This window comes from Balaenoptera physalus (genome assembly GCF_965194825.1).
Source record: "Balaenoptera physalus genome assembly, chromosome: 1".
NCBI lineage: Eukaryota > Metazoa > Chordata > Mammalia > Artiodactyla > Balaenopteridae > Balaenoptera > Balaenoptera physalus.
Window position 1 is genome coordinate 186211602 of NC_138882.1, and position 21848 is coordinate 186233449.

The 21848-nt window shown below is 53.6% G+C and overlaps 1 protein-coding gene across 1 annotated transcript in view; it reads left to right on the forward strand.

Moving 5' to 3' along the window:
* Positions 1 to 1825: 1825 nt before the first annotated feature.
* Positions 1826 to 21848, forward strand: part of LRRC38 (leucine rich repeat containing 38) — a gene marked incomplete at its 5' end in the record, with an annotated part of 34032 nt that continues 14009 nt past the window's right edge. Inside the window, one exon of the mRNA XM_082424871.1 lies at positions 1826 to 2468. Coding sequence (XP_082280997.1) covers positions 1826 to 2468 — 643 coding nt within the window. The remainder of the gene's footprint in view (positions 2469 to 21848) is intronic.

The following is a 21848-nucleotide window of genomic DNA, read 5'->3' on the forward strand; positions in this document are numbered from 1 at the left end:
TGTAACGGGGGGACCTGTTTGTTCTGCCACCTGCCTTTGCCTTGATACTGCAATAATGCATTATTTATGCAGCCTGGGGTGTTCACCCACTCTGGGACGATTCAGACGTTTCCCCCAGACCTGCCTCATCAAAGGGATGAGACCAGAATGGGGGCTGAGCCCTTGCAGCTGGGGATGACAAAGACAAACTGGGGACCCTGGGAGAGTGGGGACACAGACAGGAGACTCAGGAGGTCTGGTGAGGAGGCCTGGGGTGTAAGCAGGACCCCAAGTGCCTCAGAGCTTCCCTCAGGGCTCTGTACCCCTCCTCACCCAGGGCTCTATTGAGCCCTTGGCTCAGTCCCAGAAGCTCAGGTTTTTGATCCATCGGAAGGCATCAAGCTGCGTGTACCTTTGGAAAAAGGCCAGGGCTTAGCTTTGTGGCTTCAGAATTCAAGGCTCCATCAATCTGCATGGGGCCAGGGGCCAGGGCAGGGGCTCTGGGGGCCTGTTGCCCAACAGCTGTTCCTGGGTTATTTTGGTCCAGGGGGAGCTTATCAATTCCAGGACACTTGGACCAAAATAGCCAACAGCAGGACAATCTCTTGGTGGCTCTGTGGGGACTTCTCCTTAGAAAAGTTTCTAAATGGGGCTGGGAAGGGAAAGGAGTTTGACTTGGGGGTTGGTGAAGGGTCTGAGGCTAAACATACCCACTCCTTGCTGTCCTGCCAGCCTTGGCACCTCCCTGACCACCTTCCTTGGGGAACAAAGCTGGGGGTTTGTTGAGGATGGAGTAGAAATTAAGAGGGAAAAGATCATTTTTAAACTTTGTTTCTTGCCTCTGTGTTCCTCCCCCAAAGCTGGTGTCATACATATTACCTTTTCCCATCTTACAGATGGGCCACACGGGGTCCAGAGTGTGGAAGCACTGGAACTGAGGCCACACAGCTGGGAACCCTGGCCTCTGAGGGTGCGTCTCGGCTGGGCCTCGGTTAGATCAGCAGTAGATCCGCGCCCGGGTGGCGGCCAGTTCCCCGACAAACTCAGGGCCAGCGTGGAAACGGCTGACTGGCCCCTCGCTTTCCTTCGGGCCACAGCGGGGACCCTGGCAGCGCCCACTGGTTGACCCCGCCTGCCTCACTGAGATGGGTTAAGCGCCGGTGGAGGAAAGGAGGAAGGAAGACCAGCCACCCTGGAGCTCCCTGGAGCCCTCTGGAGCCCCGCCCAAGCCCGGATCAACAGCCCCTGGCGCGGCCCCCGAGAGCCCGCCGGGAATGCCCTGGCGCAGAGCCAGAGGGACCCAGGTCGCCCTCCCTTTTGCAAGGGCTGGCTGGCGCGGAGAGCGCGCTTTGGCACCAGGCGGGCGCGGGAGTGCGGGGCGCACGACCCTGACACGCCCTCTGAAATCCACTGGGGCTGGGGGCGCTTGGTCACTGAACTCGGTCGCCGAGTGTTCCGCGCCAAGTCCGCGCGACAGGTCTTATTGCCCGGTGTCGGAAATGAGGTGCCCGGGCGGGGCCGAGTTTGGGACGGCCACTCCGCCACCCCTGCCGCTCCCGCCTCTCTCCCGGGATTTTCCGGCGGGTTAATTTCCTGTTCGGGTAAATCCTTCGCGAGTCCCTCGCCCCTCCCTCCCCGGAGCTCCCCCTCCGCCCGAGCCTCCCGGGCTCCCCTAGTCGGTCTGCGCTGCGCCCCATCGCCCCCGCGCGCCCGGGCGCGAGCCCTCCCCGCCCCGGCAGCCCTCCGGCTCCCCGCGCCTGGCCTCCGGGACCCCGCGCGCCGCCCCGCGCCGGGGCTCGGCCCCGGAGCCGCGTCCGCGTCGCCGCCGTTCGCGCGGGTCCCGGCTATGCGCCCCCGCGCCGCGCCCCGCGCCCCCGCCGGCGCCGCCGCCGCGCTGGGGCTCTGCAGCCTCCTGCTGCTGCTCCCGCCAGGACCCGCGTGCCCCGCGGGCTGCGCCTGCAGCGACCCGCACACCGTGGACTGCCGCGACCGCGGGCTGCCCAGCGTGCCCGACCCCTTCCCCCTGGACGTGCGCAAGCTGCTGGTGGCCGGGAACCGCATCCAGCACATCCCCGAGGGCTTCTTCATCTTCTACGGCGACCTGGTCTACCTGGACTTCAGGAACAACTCTCTGCGCTCCCTGGAGGAGGGCACGTTCAGCGGCTCGGCCAAGCTCGCCTTCCTCGACCTCAGCTACAACAACCTGACCCAGCTGGGCGCCGGCGCCTTCCGCTCGGCGGGGAGGCTGGTCAAGCTGAGCCTGGCCAACAACAACCTGACGGGCGTGCACGAGGCCGCCTTCGAAACGCTGGAGTCGCTGCAGGTGCTGGAGCTCAACGACAACAACCTGCGCAGCCTCAACGTGGCCGCCCTGGCCGCGCTGCCTGCGCTGCGCACGCTGCGCCTGGACGGGAACCCCTGGCTCTGCGACTGCGACTTCGCCCACCTCTTCTCCTGGATCCAGGAGAACGTGTCCAAGCTGCCCAAAGGTGAGCCTGCCGGCCGGACCGGGAAGCGGGAAGGAGTGAGGGAGAGCGCGGGGAGAGGCCGGCAAAGGCCGGGAGCCTAGGGCAGCGAGCGGCCTCGCGTTGAGCCTGGAAGGGGAGGCCTGGGCGCTCACGGCCACTGCCCTGGATGAGACTTGCTCCCGGTGTAACCCTCCCAGGTTCCCAGTCTGAACTTTTCCTGGGACTCTGCTAGGGAAGGGGAGTGGGGAGGGACACATCTGGAATCCTCTGGAGATTCTGGGCCTTGTTGCCCGGCTTTCCGCCCTGTTTCTCCAACAGTGTTCGGGACCTGGATTTCCGAGATCACCTTGTGGGGCTTTGGGTCCTAGTACCGGTGGATGTGGGTTATTTCTGGGCCCCTCGTAAGTGGAAGACACCCTAGTCTGTGGGCAGCAGCTCAGCACCCATCTTACTACACTGAGCGTGGAGGGAGAGCTCGCCAGCTCTAAGCGCTTCTGTCACCTGAGTAGGTCTTCGTCTCTCAGCTCCCAGTTTGCTCCTCTGTCTAACAGGGGTGAGAATATTCCCGGTGAAGGAAAGCAGCAGCCTGCTAAGAGTCAGTCATGCAGTAAAGGTTTGCCGTTCAGTAGCTTTTCAGCCCAGACGTGAAACTGCTGAACAAAATCTTGTGGGCTGGGGCACCCTTTGCTTGCCTGGTGCACTTTCCTGGCAGTGACATGGACATACATCCCCACGTGGCAAACAGGAACATAAGGGCACAGCAGGTAAGAGACCCTGTGAAGGCCAGTGGGAAGGAAGCAAAGGCAGAGCTGAGAAGAGGGGACCCCAGCATCCATAAGGATGAGCCCCAGGACGGGCAGCAGGTGAAATGCCCCTACTTTCAGTGGATTCCAGGCTTCCGCTGGTGAGCGTGTGAGCGTGGGTCCCAGCAGTGACCTTTCAGAGCCAGACCCCACCTCCCACCTTGACCCCGAGGGTTTGTCAGAACAGGAACCAGAGCTGAAAGACCCACAGTATAAAAGGTGACATAGATGTGGACTTATCATGGGTAAATATATATTTTTTCCATTTATTGAGAATTCAAAAACGCTGCCCATCTATATCCTGAAGTCCTGTGCTCGCTTATTCATTCTGTACTGTCACCAAGCACAAATCCCAGGCATAGGGGCTGTCACTTCTCTGCAGACACGGGCCCCTGAGCTGGCACTTTAAGCCCAGGCTGGCTCTCCCACATGAACAAGTCCTAAAAAGATCTGACCTGCAAGGTACAGAGTCGCCTAACTTTAAACTTTGCCTTCATTCACTCCCCAGACCCTCCCCACCAGAAGACAGGAAGGTCCAGATGCAGACCTCACTGTTGAACGGGGGTTCCCCTTGGTTCTGATGGCTTCTGCCTTCGCTTCTTGGTAGAGCTGGCATCGTGAACCCCAGTTGTCAGTTGAGGTGCTATGATTGGCTCCCACCAGCATTCACTCGAGGGCTAGGTGTTATGGGTCAGGAGCTGTGGATGTCAGTCTCAGTTCTGCCATGGATGGCTGTGACCTTGACCAGGACAGGTATCCTGTCTGGGCTTCGGTTTCTTCATCTTTAAAGTACTTTGGTTGACCTCTGAGGCCTCTACAGAGCCCTGGATTGGAAGGTATACACTGGAGTCCTGGCTTAACAACCGGGTGACTCTGGGAAAGTTCTTTGAACCTCCTTTTCCTGCTGTGTGAAATTGGGACACAGTAATGCTGACCAATCCATCTGACCAGTGATCGTCAGGATAATGTGGGTAAATGAAAAAGCAAAGAATATAAAATGTTATCCTTCCTACTGTCTGTAATATAGGAAAGCGAAGAGCCACCAGATGAGGATGTGTGGCTGGGGGTAAGGATGGAGAGGTCCAGAGCAAGAAACAGTGTCCAGGCCCTTGGGAAGGGTTGGTCTCATTCAGGGGGAAGAGGATGGAGCCAGCAGCAGGGCAGCATGGGGGCTTCCGGCATCTCATGGGGTGAAGCACCAAGAGCAGCTCTGACCTTGCTGCCCATGTTCTGTGGCCACAGCAGTGTCCCGAGCTCTGTGAACCGAAAGTGGGGTGGTGTGGAGCACCTAGCCCAGGGCTTGATGTGGGAGAGCTGAGTTCCCGTGTAGACTCAGATTATGACCCTAGACAAGTCCCTGACCTCTCTGTGCCTCCGTTTCCCTGCCTCTAACTTCAGACTGAAGATCAGAGTCCCACAGCATGTTTGCGGCGAGGGTTGTACGAAGTCAGCTCTGTCAAGGGCGTGGTAATCTTAGCAAGGAGTAGGTGATCGCTAGGTGTCAGTCACTCCCTTCCCTCCTCCTCCTGCATTCGGGCCTCTCATAGTTTCATAGATGCAGCAGGCAAGGGGGCCAAGTGCCCAGACTCTGGCACAGAGCTGCTTGGTTCAAATCCTGCCTCTACTTCTTACTAGTTGGGAGGATGAAAAGGGTATTATCTATAAAGTACTTAGAACAGTGCCTGACACACAGTAAGTACTAATAAGCATTAGTGCTGTTACTTTTACCCCGTTTTCTTTAGAAGGCCCAGAGAGGTGATGGGAGTGACTTGCCCAAGGTCACAAGGAGAGTTAGAAACAGCTGGGAGTGCACCAGGACCTCCTGGCTCCCCCCCACCCGCCCCTGGCCATGCTGACCACCCACTTCCCACCAAGGAAAGCCAGGCACCACGGGGCACAAGCTTCAAGGCTTTCTAGGCAGGCACCCAGGGGAGGGAATTCAGAGGAAGGAGCAGAGGGGACCCACCCTCATTGTCTTTCCTTCACCTCCCCTGTCCCTCCTCCCCCAGAGAAGCAAACTGAACAGAGCAAGTGACCTTGACTAGCTCTGACAGCACAAAAAATGTGATTGTTTGCCAGCGAGCCTTCTCGCTGATGGGAGCGCTCAGTCACCCGTCGAGAGCAGCCGGTCCCCTCCGTGCGGTTCCTCAGGGCTCGATTGGGAAGGGGGCACGGAGGCATCTGGGTCTGAGGTCTCAGGGGGAGCCGGCCTGCTGGTGCTGGGTCTGAAGGAACAGAACAAGGGGACGCCTGCCAGAATGCCCACTGGCCAACTTAGCAACAACAAGCAAGCAAACAAACCCCAAACAAGAAAGCAAACAAACAGAACTCCAGGATGCCTAATTCACTCTGAATTTCAGATAAACGAGGCATAATATTTTAGTATAAGTCTGTCCCGTGCCATGTTTGGGATGTTCTCACACACAGGATTACTTGTTGTTTTTCTGAAATTCACGTCACTGGCCGTCCTGTGTTTTACCCGGTGGCCCTACCTTATGGTGGCGGTTAGTGGTTTACAAGTGCCATCTGTACCTTCACCCACAACTTACCCAACAAGAAGCAAGCGAGGTGCAAAGAAATGAAGTGGTTTGCACAAGGTCACATCGTTAGTGACTGACATGAGCTTGCACTCAGGAGTGTCTGACCCCACCCCTAATTCTTTCTGGAGGGTGAGAATAGCCCCAGCCCTGTCCGACCATCCCCGACTCTCATGGGTGACAGCTGACCTTCCAGCCCCAGATTCTGTACCTGGTCAGGTGCTTCTCCCCGTAGACAGTAGGTCCTGGGCCAAGTGGGACAGTATGCCATCCAGGGAACAGTGATCATCCCTCTTTCAGCAGAAGGGCTCCAGACCTGGAAGCAAGAGACCTGGGAAGTCACTCAAGTGACCAGCAGGATAGGGAGGGAGAGATGGGGAAGGTGTGGGGAGACAGGGAAGCATCAACACCTTCTCAGCAGACAGTGATCTTTAAAAAGCCCTCCAGTTCCTCGCATTGCCTTCCCTTTGCAGCAGCCCAGTGAGGTGGGTAGGGGGTGAAAACACACGGGTGATGAGAAACCTGTGTGCTGATCACCTAGGGAGCTTGTTTGACATGCAGATTCCTGGGCCCCCAGACCTACTGAATGTGTGCCTGGGGGGAGTGAGGCCCGGGGGTCTGCATTTTAATTCCCCCCACCCCCAGCCCCTGAAAGGGGCTTGCAGTGCACACTCACTAAAGCTTGAAAACCCGCGCTGGAGGGAGAAGTCATTTTGCTGCAGCTGTGGAAATGCGGTGTGACGTTATATGACTTTCCTGTCTCTCTGTGTCTCAGATTTTTCTTTGGTAAACAAAGGAGTATGGGTAGGAGGATTTTAAGGTTCCTTCCAACTCTGAAGTCCTATGGTTTCAAGGGAAGGGAAGACTGTCTGTGTCTTAAGGGTTGGGAAGTTGAGGCCTGGGGAGACCAGGTCCCTCCAGCGACCCCTCTGCTGGAATCCAGGTGGCCGTAGTCTCTGTGCGGTAGGGAGGGGGCAGAGCACTCAGGCAGCCCGGGGCTGTGGGCTCACAGGACATCTCATGTGTCCCAGCCTCGAGCCTGGAGCCTCAGGCAGGAAAGGCCACTGGGTATGAGGAACCGTAGCCGGCAGGCAAGGGGCTGTCTCTGTGCTCAGAGGTGCATGGAGTCAGCAGGCTTCCCCGGGGACACAGACCACACCGAGCCCTGAGAGTGTATAGTGGGAGAAGCCCGAGCAGGAGCCGGGGCCTGGGGGTGAGGGGTGCCGAACAGTGAGGCACCTTCTGTCACCTCCCTTTGCAGCCGTGGCTTCGTGTGGCCTGCAGGACACAGCCCACAGTCCCAGGGGAGAGATCTGAGCTGCAGCTGGGACCTTGACAAGGGAGGTTGTAGGGAGGGAAGGGCTGGGAGAAGCGGGGACTGGGGGAAAATTAAGCACGGCTGCATGTCACGCCTTGAGTCTGCTCACCCTGGCCCCTTGGGTGGGTACAAGCCTCCGAGACAAGGTCCACTGTGGTGCCTGGAGCACCTGGGCATTCTGTGGCTCAGCCCCTGCAGGGTGGACCCTGCAGGCAGCGTCCTGTCGAGGAGGGGGTTCATGGCAAGTGGGGCGCCCACCAGTTATCTCACTAACCCTGCCTGCTTAGCAGGCCAGACTCGCGGCCTTCTGGGGGAGCCTGCCCCCCATCTCCCAGTAACTCCACCTCCCTTTCCTGACGTCAGATGCCGTGAGGGCCTGGTTTGGTCAGATGAGTGGGGACTTGTTGTCATACTGACTAAAGAAACAGTAATTCAGCCAAAGGGACACAAGTTGATGCTTGCCTGGAGGTCACACAGGTCCTTTTCTCCCAGGTGACTCCAAGGTGACTTGTTTTCTTTGAAAATAAAAGCATTTTATTTTTCTGATGATAAAATAACAGGTTCTTTGTAGACTTGGGAAATGTAGATAAATATCATGAAGAGAATAAAAACCACCCAGAATCCCACTGCTACGAAAGTTTTACTGTGTTTAGTTCTGGTTGTATTCTTATGCACATATATATATTTTAAACAAATTGGTATTATACTATATAGCTTATTACTGACTCTTTTCCTCTTACTGAGTTGTGAGAGTTACCTGTCATTATAGCTCTTTGAAAATTTAACTTTTTATGGTCATGTGAGAGGTCATGTTATATGACTAGTCATTGAACCTGTTGTTGGAAATGTGCATTGTTTTCTTTCTTTTTTGTCTATACACGGTGCTGAACTGAACATCCTCATTCATGTAAATTTGTGGACATCTCTGGTTACTTCTTTGGGGTGGATTCTTTGAGGTGGAATCGCCAGGTCAGAGTCTATGGTTATTTTAAACCTCTGGATACATTTTTGCCTAATTGCACCCCAGACAGCAGGCTCTGTTGGCAAATAGAAAGTACCTGTCTCACCGTGCCTTTCCCAGGTTTATGTATTGTTATTTTTAAACATGCTTTCCAATTTAATAGACAGAACAATGACATCCCCTTATTGCTATAGTTTGCATGATTTGCTCGCCAGCGGAGTGGACCTCTCCCTTGTGTTTATACACTTAAGAGAACCATGTTCCTGGCAGAGGTTGATTGAAGTCTCGCTGGCTCTTGCAAGTGGCCTCCTCCAGCAGTTGACAGGCCTGTACATGTCCTGGTGCCATAGGCTCATGTGTTTTTAACTTGTGTCTTAATTAGAGTTGAGTCCCCAGTGTCACCTTTCTCACCATCCCCAGTGTCCCAGCCAGGTGTCAGCTCTTACAGACACCACGATCTGGAGTCCGGGGGAGAGTCAACTGCAAACATGGCCTGAGACAACCCTGCCCTCCCTGGAGAGCCCCACCCGGTCCTGCTACTCTGTCCCAAACGTTGGATCTTTCTGGAAATGTCACCTTCATCCTGCTGTTCTATCAATTAACTCAAAGGGCGACCTCATTGCCGGGCTCGTGGACAGAGGACCTGCCTTCCTGCCCAGCTAGGACAGCCCCGGGAGAGCACAGGCAGCTGGGGATTTGCTCTGGAGAGGCCAGTGTCACTGTTACCGGAAGCTGACAAGCTGCCATCTGACTCCGATACCCAAAGGCTTAGGCCTTTCAGCCAAGTGGCCGTCCAATGCCCGCTGTCCCAGAATCCTGTGGTCTCCGAGGTAGCTGGGAATGAGGTGCTTGGCAGGCCTTGTCACCTTCAGGCTGGCAGTGTGATGATGGCCCAGAAGGACCTCCTCGTGGGTGGGTTGTCGCGAGGACTGGAATTGCGTGTGTTCACGGTTACGTGAGCCAAATCGTATCCTGAACTTGGTCACTGTAGGATAACAGCAGAGTGTGTCAGTCCAGTCCTGGGAGTGTCCTGGGCTCCTGCCCTCAGGTCTTTGCCCAGACGGTGCCAGCCAGGTCCCCGATTCTTCCCTCCCGCCCTTCCCAACCTCTACTTCTCTACCTTTCTGGTTTTTACTTAGCCTTCCAGCCTCCAACCCTCTGGGCCTCGAGGCTGGGTTGGGAGTCTGGCCTGTGTGACCTCATTGGATGCTGTGGTATCTCTATGGCCACTACTTGAACTTGCCAGTTCACAGGTCTGGCCTGTTTGGAGGACACAAACTGTGTCTTTTTCTCCTTGAATCCCCAGCAGCTGGTGCAGTATATGGCATGTTTGGAAACCTTCTGGTGGCTTCCGCTGCACTTAGAACAAGCCGGCTCCCTCCTGTGTCCCACGTGGCTCCATCCCCACACCAGCCACGCTGGCCTTCCTCTGTCCCGTGAACACGCCCGGTGCCAGGGACCAACCAGGGCCTCCTAACTTACGGCTCCCTCTCCTGCTAAGACGTTTCCCACCCCAAGTGGCTGCGTCTTCCTCATCATCACGTCCCCAGGAGATGTCCCCTCCTCAGAGAGGCCTTCCCTGACCACCCCGCCCAAGCAGTCCCGTCCCCACCCTCTCATCGTTGTCATATCTGCTTGTTGTGTCTGTGGCGTCTCGCTCACTAAGTCCACATTATCTCGTTCACAAGTCTTGTCCCTCTAGAAACATGAGCTCAATATCAGCACGCTCCCTGCCGTGTCCCTAGCGCCTGGGGCCATGCCTAGTGTAGAAGGGGCTCCGTGAGGCAGTAAGCATGTGTGAATGAGTGGATGAATGCACACTCCCGAGGGCTGTGTCACAAGGGCCATCGGGGGGACAGGCCAACATCGCTGGCCTTGGCTTTTGTCCCCACCAAATACCCCGTCTCCGACTTTGGTCAGCCAAGGATATCCAGATCAGCTTTTAGCAAAGACAGAGGCCCAGAACGGGGGTTCTCTGAGCTCCTTGCGCAGATCTGTGTGATCCTGGTCAAATCCCGAGCCTCGGGCTCTCCACTGTGAAGGCGGGAGGGAGCCAGCTGCGCCTGCCCCATCTGTTGGAGCAGTGCTGGCGAGACGGCGGGGCGGCCATTCGTTCTGGGGGTCTGTTAGCCTCTGCTCTGCGAGGTGCAGTGAGAATGGCTGGTGGGGAGAATTCAGGACACTGAGGCCGCCGATCTCAGTTTACCCCGATGAATCGAAAACCAGCTGCCTCTGACATAAGCAAACCGAAGGGTGTCTTGTAAGCATGTGGGTGTCACCAGGAACCCAAGTCCTGAACAGTCAGGTCTCAGGGAGCTCGTGGCTGAGACCCGAGAGGCTGCAGGGAACACAGCGCCTCCTTTTTTCACCCTCTGCTTCTCACACTTCTTTTACCCCTCTTCATATACTGATGGGCTTGCTGTATTTTTCCATCCATGTGGCCAAAAATGCGCTGCTCCATTCACGAGACCAGCTGAGGCTGGGCGAGACTGTGCTGTCTTGGTCCCAATTTCCAGGTCCTGGGAGGGGGCTCTGGGGGGCGGAGCTTAGGGATGGGGGCTGGGCAGGCCATGCACTGGACATCCAGCTAGGCAGCCGTGACCGTGGTCGAGCTTCCAGTGAACTGTCTGACGGCAGATAAATCCCCCGACATTCCTGGGCCCTGGTGTTCCCTCTGTCAAATGCAGGTGTTAGCATCTGCCCTTTGACCTCGAGCGATATCATGGGAAGGTGCTCAGAGTGCCTCCTCCAGCACTGCACGTAGAGGCTGTTCTTCTCTTCGGTATCCAATTCCTAGAAATGTGCATGCAGGTTTACAAATCCCACCGGATTTAAGCCTTTTCTGTCAAATCCCAGATGTCTACAACCCGCGTAGACGGGCATTATCTGTGTGTTCACAGCCCATCCTCCCAGTGGCTCTCAGCCTGGCCCCTCTGCTTCAGAGGCTGCCCATCAAGGAGCCCCCGGGTGCCTCATCTCTTCCATCCTCTGGGCTGGTCATGGGATAAATGCCAAGGGCAGAAGTCAGGACCTTGAGGGAGCTGTGGGTCACTCGGGACCCAGAGAGCTAGGAATCGGGGTCCCTGTCCCCATTTCCTTGTTAGCCAGCAGTCGACCTGTGTCATGTCCTGTTTCTCAGTTGCTCTAGATCATGAGTGGTGACCCCAGATGCCCCTGGGAGCTGTAGGTGGGAGTCATCAGAGAGGGTGGGGCAGGAGGAGAACCACATGCACATGAGAAGCAACTTAGGGCACCGCGCTGGCCGGATTCCCCGGAACACGGGGAATTCCTCTCCCCAGCCACCCGCCCTAGACCCTGGGGCTAGATGACCTCGAAGACCTCCTCTAGCTCTGAATTTGGCTTGCTCTGTGCCCTCCCCAGCCAGCCTCCTCCAGGTCGTGGGATGAGAGGGTCTGGAAGCCGCTCGCCCCCAGCTCCCAGCACAGGTTTCCTGGGTGGGTTCCCTTGGCATATAGGCCCAATCATCCCGGTAGCTCTCTTTCAAATCAGTAGGTGCAAAAGTATGTTCCTCTCTTCTCCCTCTTCATGTGAAGAAAAGGCCCTCCCCTCACATTATTAGAAAGAATGGCATTGCTTTTGCACAAGACACCAATGAGGTGATGTCTCTTTTTAAACATAACCAACATAAATGGTCGTCTGCATCAGAAATGAAGATGTCACATGGTCCCATTGAGGGGCTGAGAGCTTAGAGCTGACAGTCGGGACACCCTGGACCTGCTGCCACCTCCTTGACCTGGGCAGGTCACCTGACTTGTCTGGGCTGTGGTTCCCTCATCTGTTACCCCGAGGTTTATTTGGAAGATCAGGGAAATCCTGATGTAAAAGAGCTTTAGGAGAAAATGGGGGCATGCAGAATAACTGTCTTGAAGGATGAAGTTTTATACTCACAGATCTCTAGAAATAGGAAGAGTGGAAGCCGTGCAGGGCCACACTTGGAAGCACTAGGGATGGTCAGGAGACAGAAGGAATGAAAGGAAAAACAGGTGAGAGTCTTTATTGTGGTTTTTGCAGGAAGGAATGGGCAAGGCAGGGTAAGCAGAGGAGGCAGGTTAAGGGTTGGCTAGTTTGAATAATTTCAGGAGGCTCTGGCTAAAAGGGTGATCCTTAGCTGTCTAGTACCTGGCCCTGCGGTGATTTAGGGCAGGGAGATAGTGTCTCGGACTGCAAGAACCTGATAAAAGGAGGTGGGTGGGGTATGGACTCGGGTTGGTAGCTTTGCATGTCGAGGGTTTACTGTCTCTAGGAACTGGCCAACCCCGGGAGGGACAGTCCATCCCCGGTGGCAAGGCCCCAAGATGCCAAAGCTAAATAAAATATAGAATGTAAAAATCATGATTAATACAAGGGTCATTGCAGATATAATTGAGCAGGATGAGGTCATTAGGGTGGGCCCTAATCCAGTATGACTGGTGTCCTTATAAAAAAGGGGAGGTTTGAACACAGATGGACACAGAAAAAAACACCAGATGAAGGTGAAGGTTGAGCTCAGTGATGCATCTACAAGCCAAGGAACGCCAAAAATTGCCAACAAACCACCGGATGCTAGGAGAGAGGAAGCAGCCTCTCTCTCACAGCGCTCAGAAGGAACCAGCCCTGCCCACACCTTGATCTCAGACCTCTAGACTTCAGAACCATGAGACAATACATTTCTGTTGTAAAGCCCCCAGTCTGTGGTGCTGTGTTACGGCAGCCCTGGGAAGATACCGCAGGAGATAATGATAACCACCCTCTTTGCCAGAGGCAGGGGGATGGATTTGGTAGCCTCCAAAATGGCATCCAGCCCTTGGATTTTATGATGTCAAGAACCAATTGCTTCACTTCCTTTGCACGTGGGAAAATAAGGTACTAAAGGAACAAATCGGGCTCTTGTTTATGTAGTTGAGGGTTGTCCCTGCTTCCTGCCCTGAGCAGGCTGTTCCCATTGGCTCCATTTATTGCGTGTCTACTATGTGCCAGGCCCTGAGCTAAGCGCTCCAGGGCAGCTCCACCCGGTAGAAATAGAATTCAAAGCACGTCTAGAATCTTAAATTTGCTAGTAGCCACATTTAAATAAATCAAACGAGTAGGTGAAATGAATTTCAGTATTTTATTTAATCCAGCATATCCAAAATGTTATTCTTTCAACTTATCAATAGAAAACTCATTCATGAGATATTTTTCCATTCTTTGTTTCATACAAAGTCTACAAAATCTGGGTGTGTTTTATACTTACAACACATCTAAGTCCAGACTGGCCGTGATCAAGTTCTCAACATGTGGCTGGTGGCTACTGTAGTGGACAGTGTAGCTCTAAGTCTGTGAGTGTCTTTCCAAAGAGGTCAGTGCCAGACGCACCCCATTTTACAGGTGAGAACTCCAAGGCACAGACAGGTTAATGTAACTTGGCCAAGGTCACCAGCCAAGAAGTGATAGAGGGAGGGATGAGCCAGGGTCTTTGTCACCAACCATTGCATGGCTTCTTAAATATCATGTCAGAACCAGGTCCTTTATCCGCAAGCCCACCCTCTCAGGTCCACAGCTCCTGCTTTAGGTGCAGAACCAAACTTAGTGAGTCTTGCCAACTCAGAACCTTGACTTGGAGGAAATCAAAGGTGACTTGAACATATTAGTGGAAACCAGAGTAGACTAAACACCTGTTGAAAGCAAGTTCAACTCCTACTTTCTGCTCTTCTGAGAGCTTTTTCTGGAACAATGACCCCTCCCTGCTTGCCAGACAGATATCAAGTCATGTCCTTCCTCTGCTCAGAACTCTTCAGTAACTCCCATGTCACTGAGATTAGAAGCCAAGGTTCTTCCAGGGGCTTATAAGCAGCCCCCCACCCCCATGATCTGACCTCCTCCTTTCTTTCTGGCCTAATTTCCTACTACTCCCCTTTCATTCACTCTGATCCAGGCACCCAGACCCCTTATTGTTCCCCAAACACACCAGGCATATTTCAACCTCAGGGCCTTTGCACTTGCTGCTCCCTCCACCTGGAGCACCCTTTCCTGATGTCCACATGACTTTCTCCCTCATTCCTTTTAGCCGCTTGCTCAAATACCATTTTCTCACCAAGCCTTTCCTGCCAGCCCCACTGAATCCTGAGACCCGCCGCTTCCAGCTCTCCTTCCCTCCCCACTTTGCTTCTCTTTCTCCGTAACACCTGTCACCATCTGCTGCATAATACATATTACTGATTTACTCGTGGTCTGTCTGGTTCGCCTCACTAAATTGTAGTCACAAATGATTTTTTCACTGTTTTTACCCCAGAGCTGGCCTATATTAGGTGGTCGATATATATTTGTTGACTGAATGAATGACTCAGTGATGGGTGCTAACACAAGGTAAAGGGGAGAAGAGCAGAGAGGAGATGGCCTCCAGAACCATTGGCCTTGCTTAGAGAAAACAGTTTGGTAAACTAATTCTCAGCGTTAGTGTTAGTGACTTGAGGGTTAACCAGGAATAAATACAGTAAAGGCAGAAGGAAGGGACCTCTGCTCACTATGGAGGCACAGTCTGTGTAGAATTTCAGATGCGGGGAGGCCTGGAGGGAAGGTCGGAGCCCCCAGGCCTCATCAAATTGCAGCTTGTAAGCAGTTACCTGGGCTTCCTGTCTGTTGGAAATTGCCAGAGACTCTTTGTATTTGGAGAATAAAACCATACTGACATAGAAAAATGGATGTTTAAAGACAGACGTGGAAGGACATAGGCCCTGTCTCCTGATGTCTGAAGAGCTGTCACTGAATGTGAGAAACTTGTTTTGGCCTCCGAAGATGGACCCACGGTTGCGAACTACAAGGAGACTGATTCTGACACTCTATAAGGAGGAACGGCCAGCTGGTGGGCTCTGCAAATGGCCCCGAATTACTCTGATCTCCGTTTCCATCCTCACATCTCCTCTCTGACTCTGACCTTCCTCCCTCTTATAAGGACCCTTGTGACTACATTGGACCCACCTGTACAATCCATGCCCTGAACTTAATCATATCTTCAAAGGTAACATTTTCTCAGATTCCAGGGATTAGGACGTGGTCATTTGGGGGGCATTTTTCTCTCACCACGGGGAAGTACCTTCACTTCACTTCCCCTGGCCGGTTTCTCCACCTGTGAAAGGAGAGGGTCAGATAACGGTGCATCCTCTCCACCTGCACAGGTTGTTTCTAACGACCACCCCCCCCAAACACCGCACCCTGAAGTCACTTCCCAACAGCCCACAACTCTGGCCCCAGTGACAGCAGTTGCCACAGTGCCAGGACCTGCTGAAAACTGCAGGGTGAAGGTGTCTGCCACCGGGATCCTGGGACTCCCCCTGGTCCCCGCTGCCAGAGGAAGCATAAATCTAAAAAAAAAAAAACCGAGCCTGGTTCCTGACTTCCCAGAAAAATCAGAATTTCTGTGTTGGTAAATTGTTTCGGAGCCATCCGGGGCATAGAGAGAGCTTTATGGGTTGAGAGGGAAGTGCCAGCGCTCGTGGGAAGACGTGCTGGAGTGGTTGTCACAGTAGCACAGATGGGGCAGCTATCAGGTCACTCCGGAGAGAGGCAGGCAAGTGAAGTCCAACCAACGACCCATATGTGAGTGAGCCTGGTCAAGACTGAGGACACCGTGGTGTCGTGGAGAGAGGATGGGCTGTGGTGACAGCCAGGCCTGCCCTTAAATCCAGACCCTCACAGACGAGTTGTATGACTTCAGGTAAGTCACACAGCTTCTTAGAGCCCCAGTCTCTGCATCTAAAACCTACCCCACGTTTGCATCCATGTTCTAGCAGCATTATTCACAATAGCCAAAAGGTGAAAGCAACACAAGTGTCCATCGATGGATGAATGATAAACAAAATGTGGTCCATCCATACAACAGAATATTATTCAGCCTTAAAAGGAAGGAAATTCTGACACACGCTACAACATGGATGAACCTGAGAACATGATGGTAAGTGAAAGGGGCCAGTCATAAAACGGCAAATACTGTGTGATCCCACTTATCTGAGGCGCCTTGGAAGAGGCAAATTCATAGACACAGAGCTGTGGTTGCCAGGGTCTGGGAGGAGGGAAGAATGGAGGATTAGTGTTTAATGGGAACAGGGATTTAGTTTTGCAGAACGAAAAGAGTTCTAGAGATGGATGGTGGTGATAGTTGCACAACAGTGTGAATGTACTTTATGCCACAGAACTGCACACTTAAAAATGATTAAGATGGCAAATTTTACGTTATGTATACTTTACCACAAAATTTAAATTAGAAAAATGGGACTACAAAAAAATACTCCAAAGCAGGCATCCCAGCCTCGGCACTATTGGCATTATGGGCTGGCTAATTCTTTGCCTTGGGGGTCATCCTGGCACTGTTGGGTGTTTAGTAACATCCCTTCTTCTACCCACTAGATGCCAATAGCACCCCACCTAGTGTGAGAACCAAAAATATCTCCAGACATCGTCAAATGCCCACTGAAGGGCAAAATCACCCCCAGATGAGAACCACTCTTCAAAAGGGCTGTGGAGAAAGAGGAGTAAATGACACGGAAATGGTGAAGTACTTATCGTAGTTCCCGGCAAATGATGAGTTTCAATAAATATTACTTCCCCATAGAACGTCATCTTCACAGTGAAATCTGAGGGGCCCGCTCAACACACACACCCCTCCTCACCCCCAGGACGGCTTCGTCCAGCTGGCCAGTGAGCCCACTGACAGAGAGTAACTTGGGACACTGGGTGCTCAGAGGGGCGGGTCTAAGGAGGGAGGCCCAGTGGGTGTCTCTGAGCAGCGTGGAGCGTCAGTCACCATGAGCAGTGGGAGGTACCAGACTCACGGGGCCAGCCTTAGACTTCCTCATGCTGGCCTTGCCGGAAGGTTCTAACCAGTTCATCAGTTACAATAACTAGACACAGGTTGGTATCCTCAGCCCAGGGCCCAATTTGCAACAGATGTCTGTAATGGATGATGGAAGTGGCAGCGCTGGTGGTGATGGTGGTAGAAATGGTGGAGGTGGGCATCAAGGTGGAGATGGCGGACGTGGGGAGGTGGACATCAGGGTGGAGATGGCGGACGTGGGGAGGTGGGCATCATGGTGGAGATGGCGGACGTGGGGAGGTGGGCGTCATGGTGGAGATGGAGGATGTGGGGAGGTGGACATCAGGGTGGAGATGGCGGACGTGGGGAGGTGGGCGTCAGGGTGGAGACGGCGGACGTGGGGAGGTGGGCGTCATGGTGGAGATGGCGGACGTGGGGAGGTGGGTGTCAGGGTGGAGATGGCGGACGTGGGGAGGTGGGCGTCAGGGTGGAGATGGTGGATATGGGGGAGGTGGGCGTCAGGGTGGAGATGGTGGACACGCGGAGGTGGACGTCAGGGTGGAGGTGGAGGACATGGGGGAGTGGGCATCATTTTGGAAATGGTGGACTTGGCCGAGGTGGACGTCACGGCAGAGATGGTGGATGTAGCAATGGTGGTGATGGTCAAGATGATGGCAGTGGTGGTGACAGTGGGAATGCTTGCAAGCTTCCCAGAGGATAAAAGTGTAAGCTGTCAGGATCATCTCTGCTCATTTCTTCCCGGGGGAGGACAGTGTGGGGAAGCGCATTGTGAGTCAGTCAGTTTTCCATGCTCGTGTGTGTGACTAATGTCAGTGTCCTGAGGTTCGGGGTGGGAGTCAGGCTGGAGCGGAGGACAGCAGACACAGGTCCAGCCCTGGTGCAGGGTCCACTCTTCCGTGCTGCGCTTCTACAGGACATGCTCTGCGGAGCCAGGACCAAGCAGGTGCCCTTGACCCAATGCTGCAGATGCGTCTTCCTCTAGTAGAAATCAGCTGATTACTTAATCAGGTGAAGTGTCTGCCGGCTGATACAGTGAGGAGAGCTGGGAATTTTCCCCTATGTGGTGATACTTAATGAAAGTGGTGGTAGGGAGCAAAGATCAGCACTATAAAAAATGTGAGCTGGTGTTCCCCGGCTTCCTGCTCCCCAGAAGCATGAGCAAGCCCTGCCTGCCATCTGTGATGCCCCCTCGTGCAGTCTTCCTGTGTAACACGAAGTGGCTGCAGCAGGGGCCACAGCACGTGCAACTCCAGGTGCTTGTAGTGAACTAAGAACCTGATGCCTCAAAAGAGTACTAAACGGGGAGTCAGGAGACCTGGGTTCTGTCCAGACCCCATGTGACCTTAGACAAGTTGTATAACTTCTCTGGGCCTCTCATCTGTAAAGTAAAGGAGAGAGGTTGGGGAGGGGTATTAGCTGTCCAAGGCACCTTCAAGTCTAACTTTGTATGATGCTGTGAAATCAGGAGGCTGAAAGTCTGGCTGTGCATGTGAAAGAACCAAAGCTGCTGCTTTCTCCCGGTCCTTTGGGTTTGGGTTCCGGAAGGCTGGCAGGGAGGGCCTGGCTGGGTGTTTCACCAGCCCAGGCTGAGCCCTCTTACTCCAATGAGCAGAAGAGGAGGGTGGAAGAGCCAGTGGAGAACTCCGGGCAAGCGCAATGGGACCGGGCTTCCCTGGTGGCGCAGTGGTTGAGAATCTGCCTGCCAATGCAGGGGACACGGGTTCGAGCCCTGGTCTGGGAAGATCCCACATGCCGCGGAGCAACTGGGCCCGTGAGCCACAACTACTGAGCCTGCGCGTCTGGAGCCTGTGCTCCGCAACAAGAGAGGCCGCGACAGTGAGAGGCCCGCGCACTGCGATGAAGAGTGGCCCCCACTTGCCGCAACTAGAGAAAGCCCTCGCACAGCAACGAAGACCCAACACAGCCAAAAGTAAATTAAAAAAAAAAAAAAAGAGCCATGGGACCACCAGCAGCGGTCCTGGACAGTGTCCTTCCTCTGCATGTGGGACAGGGAAGCCCCTTCCCTGGGAGTTGTAGCTCCAGCAGTGAGCTGGGTGGAGGGGATCAGCCTGACTCTCTCCCCAGTGCCTCTTGTCATCAGGGCCTTCTCATACTTTGGTAAGACTTGCGAAGCTCTTAGCACAGGTCTTGGACGGGCACTTTACAGAAAAACAACTCCAAGTGGGTGGTGAGCACGCTGTACAATGGTCAGCTCTCCTGGTAATCAGAGAGATGCAAACTCAATCACCAGTGTGCACTTTTATGGCTTATCAGGTTGGCAAAGATGAAAAAGTGACAAAATCCATTGTTGGCGTGAGTTCAGGGAGCCTCACACAACCTCCAACTTGGCAGAATGTGTCTTGGGGAAATAATTAAAAATGTGTACGTGGTACTCATAGCAGCTTTGCTTCTAGTAAGATAAAAACTGGAAACATTCTGTGATTGGGCAAGTAAATCATGACTCATCTGCACAATAAAATACCCTGTGGTCATTACAAACGATGTTTGATGGTTATATTGGTGGAATGAAAGATGCTCCCAGAATGGTGATCCACCAGAGTGGCGGAGTGTATTTCTACTCTGGGGATTTATGTACATGCACACACAGAAGGAAAAATCTAGCAAGGTGTAAGCCAGTGTGTTAAACATGTATTTATGAGTTCCTTTATCCTGCTTCTTTTTGTTTACTTCTATTGTTTCAGTGTATACAGAGGCTTTGCATAATAAGTGGAATTAGGAAAGCAAAAATATATTTTTAATGACAAAAAGCGCTTAGGAGAGCCTGTCATTAGGCAGTTCCCGAGAGGCCAGATCAGGGGAAAGGCCCCAAGAGAGCCTCTGGCTGCAGGCCTGTTTGTTGGCACGGGCGAGAGATTAATCTTAGTCTGCCTTCTGCTGTGTCACCATCTATTTCGGGAGAGTGGCAGCAATTCACCCTCTCTGGCTCAGGTGTCAGCTGCTGGGGAGAAGTCATCAGTCAGGGGGAGAGGGCCAGGAAGGGCGGCAGCAGGCAGGGAGGCAAGCCACCCCACACGAGGAATGGCCCACCTCTTCGGAGTGTGCCTGGTGGAGAAGAAAGATCTAGTTCTGAAGCAAAGGAGCGGCGAACCACGTTCTGCCTGGACCTAAACGAGCCAGAGCCCACTTGGTTTTAGTGGAAGGTCAGTCTGTGTTGGAGGAAGACCCCTAACAAGACAGAAGGTAGGAGCTCAGCTTCCCATCAGTCGTGCCTGTTGCCTGGGTTGTCTCCCTAGGAGGGGAGATGGGTTGCACAGAATCAACCGCACTTCCTCGAGAGCCTGGAACCACCAAACACGTGGTTCTGTGGGACAGCAGGGCAGAGTGGGATGATTTGTGACTGTGGAGCAGGGGCTGACAGGACAGGTGTCTGGCTCAGCCTCGAACTCTGTTTTCATATAATCCATTGGTTAATTGGGCCTCTTGACTGTAAACAACAGAAGCCAGCTCTGGTTAATGTAAGCCAGAAAAGGACTCATTGCAGGTATGTCAGGTAATTCACAGGACTGAAGAGAAAGCTGGGGAAGCAGGCTCAGAAAAGAATGAGGCAGCCCTGGGAGTCTGGAAAGCAAAAACCAGTTGAGGAGTTCTCCAGGGTGGGGCTGCTGAATTGAATGTGCTCCGGCCATACTTTTTGGTCAGACCACTCAAGATTCAGTGTATTGGGACAGAGAGACGCTGGTGAGGGGCCATGCATTTGAAGAAAGTCGCACTAAGACGTACCCACAGGATGAGAGGTGATTGCCCAAAATGAAATCTGGGAGCAGACTCCAAATGAGGAGAGATGGAGGTGGGAAGCTGAAGGACGACCAATGACTGTTACACATGAGACACCTGGACCGGGTTGAATTGCATCCTTCAAAGGGATACGTCCAAGCCCTAATGCCTGGAACCTGTGAAGGCGACCTTATTTGGGAAAACAGTCTTTGTCCATATAACTGAGTTAAGGATCTCGAGGTGAGATCTTCCTGGATTTAGGATGGGCCCTAAATCCAATGACAGGTGTCCTTATAAGAAAAAGAGAGAGATATGAAAGAGATACAGAGCAGAAAGCCACATGAAGACAGAGGCAGAGATCGGAGTGATGCTGCCACAAGCCAAGGAATGCCACGAGCCACCAGGAGCTGGAAGAGGCCAGAAAGGATTCTCCCCTAGAGCCCTCAGAGGGAGCCTGGCCCTCTGGCACTTTAATTTTGGACTTCCAGCCTCAGGAACTACGAGAGAACGAATTTGTCTTAAGCCACCTGGTTTGTGAAAATTTGTTACCGCCGTCCTAGGAAATACGACAACACCCAGACCCTTTAGAATGACCTCTCCCCATGGAGTACTCTGGGCTTGGGCCACCCCTGGAGGTGACGTGGGTTCCAAACTGGGTTTACAAGTTTCCTATGAAGCTTTGTCTTAAGTCTGTGACTCACTGGGTCTCAGTATCCCCACAATAACTTGTGCAAGCATTTTTAAGACAATAGGGGAGGGTAATAGCTAACAGCATAGGCTCTGGAGTCAGACCGCCTGACTCCGAATCCTGGCTCCATCATTTCTCAGCTGGAGAACCGGAAGCACGTCACAGAAGTAGCATTCCGTTTCTTTGTCTGCTGACCGGGGTCACTGTAGTACTAGCCACAGTGCTTGTTTTATGGATTAGAGGAGTGTAGACAGTGCAGTGCTTAGAAGACTATCCAGCATTCTGTGTTCTGCTCCACCTGTGTCCAAAGAGCGGTGAATGTTTCCACCTCCCAAGAGGGAAAAGCACGGGAGAAATACATACAGCTTCTTCCTCCTCCTAGCGAGCTGCAAGGTATATGGCGATGAATTTAGGGTAAAGGACTTCTGTCCTGCAAGGGAGGGACCTGTGCTTGTCCAGCACCATCAGCCATTAGGTGGGATGGACGGTCTGTTTGGGGAGGTGGTCTAGGAACCCCTCTGTGGCCACGCAGCTAAGCCACACTCTCCAA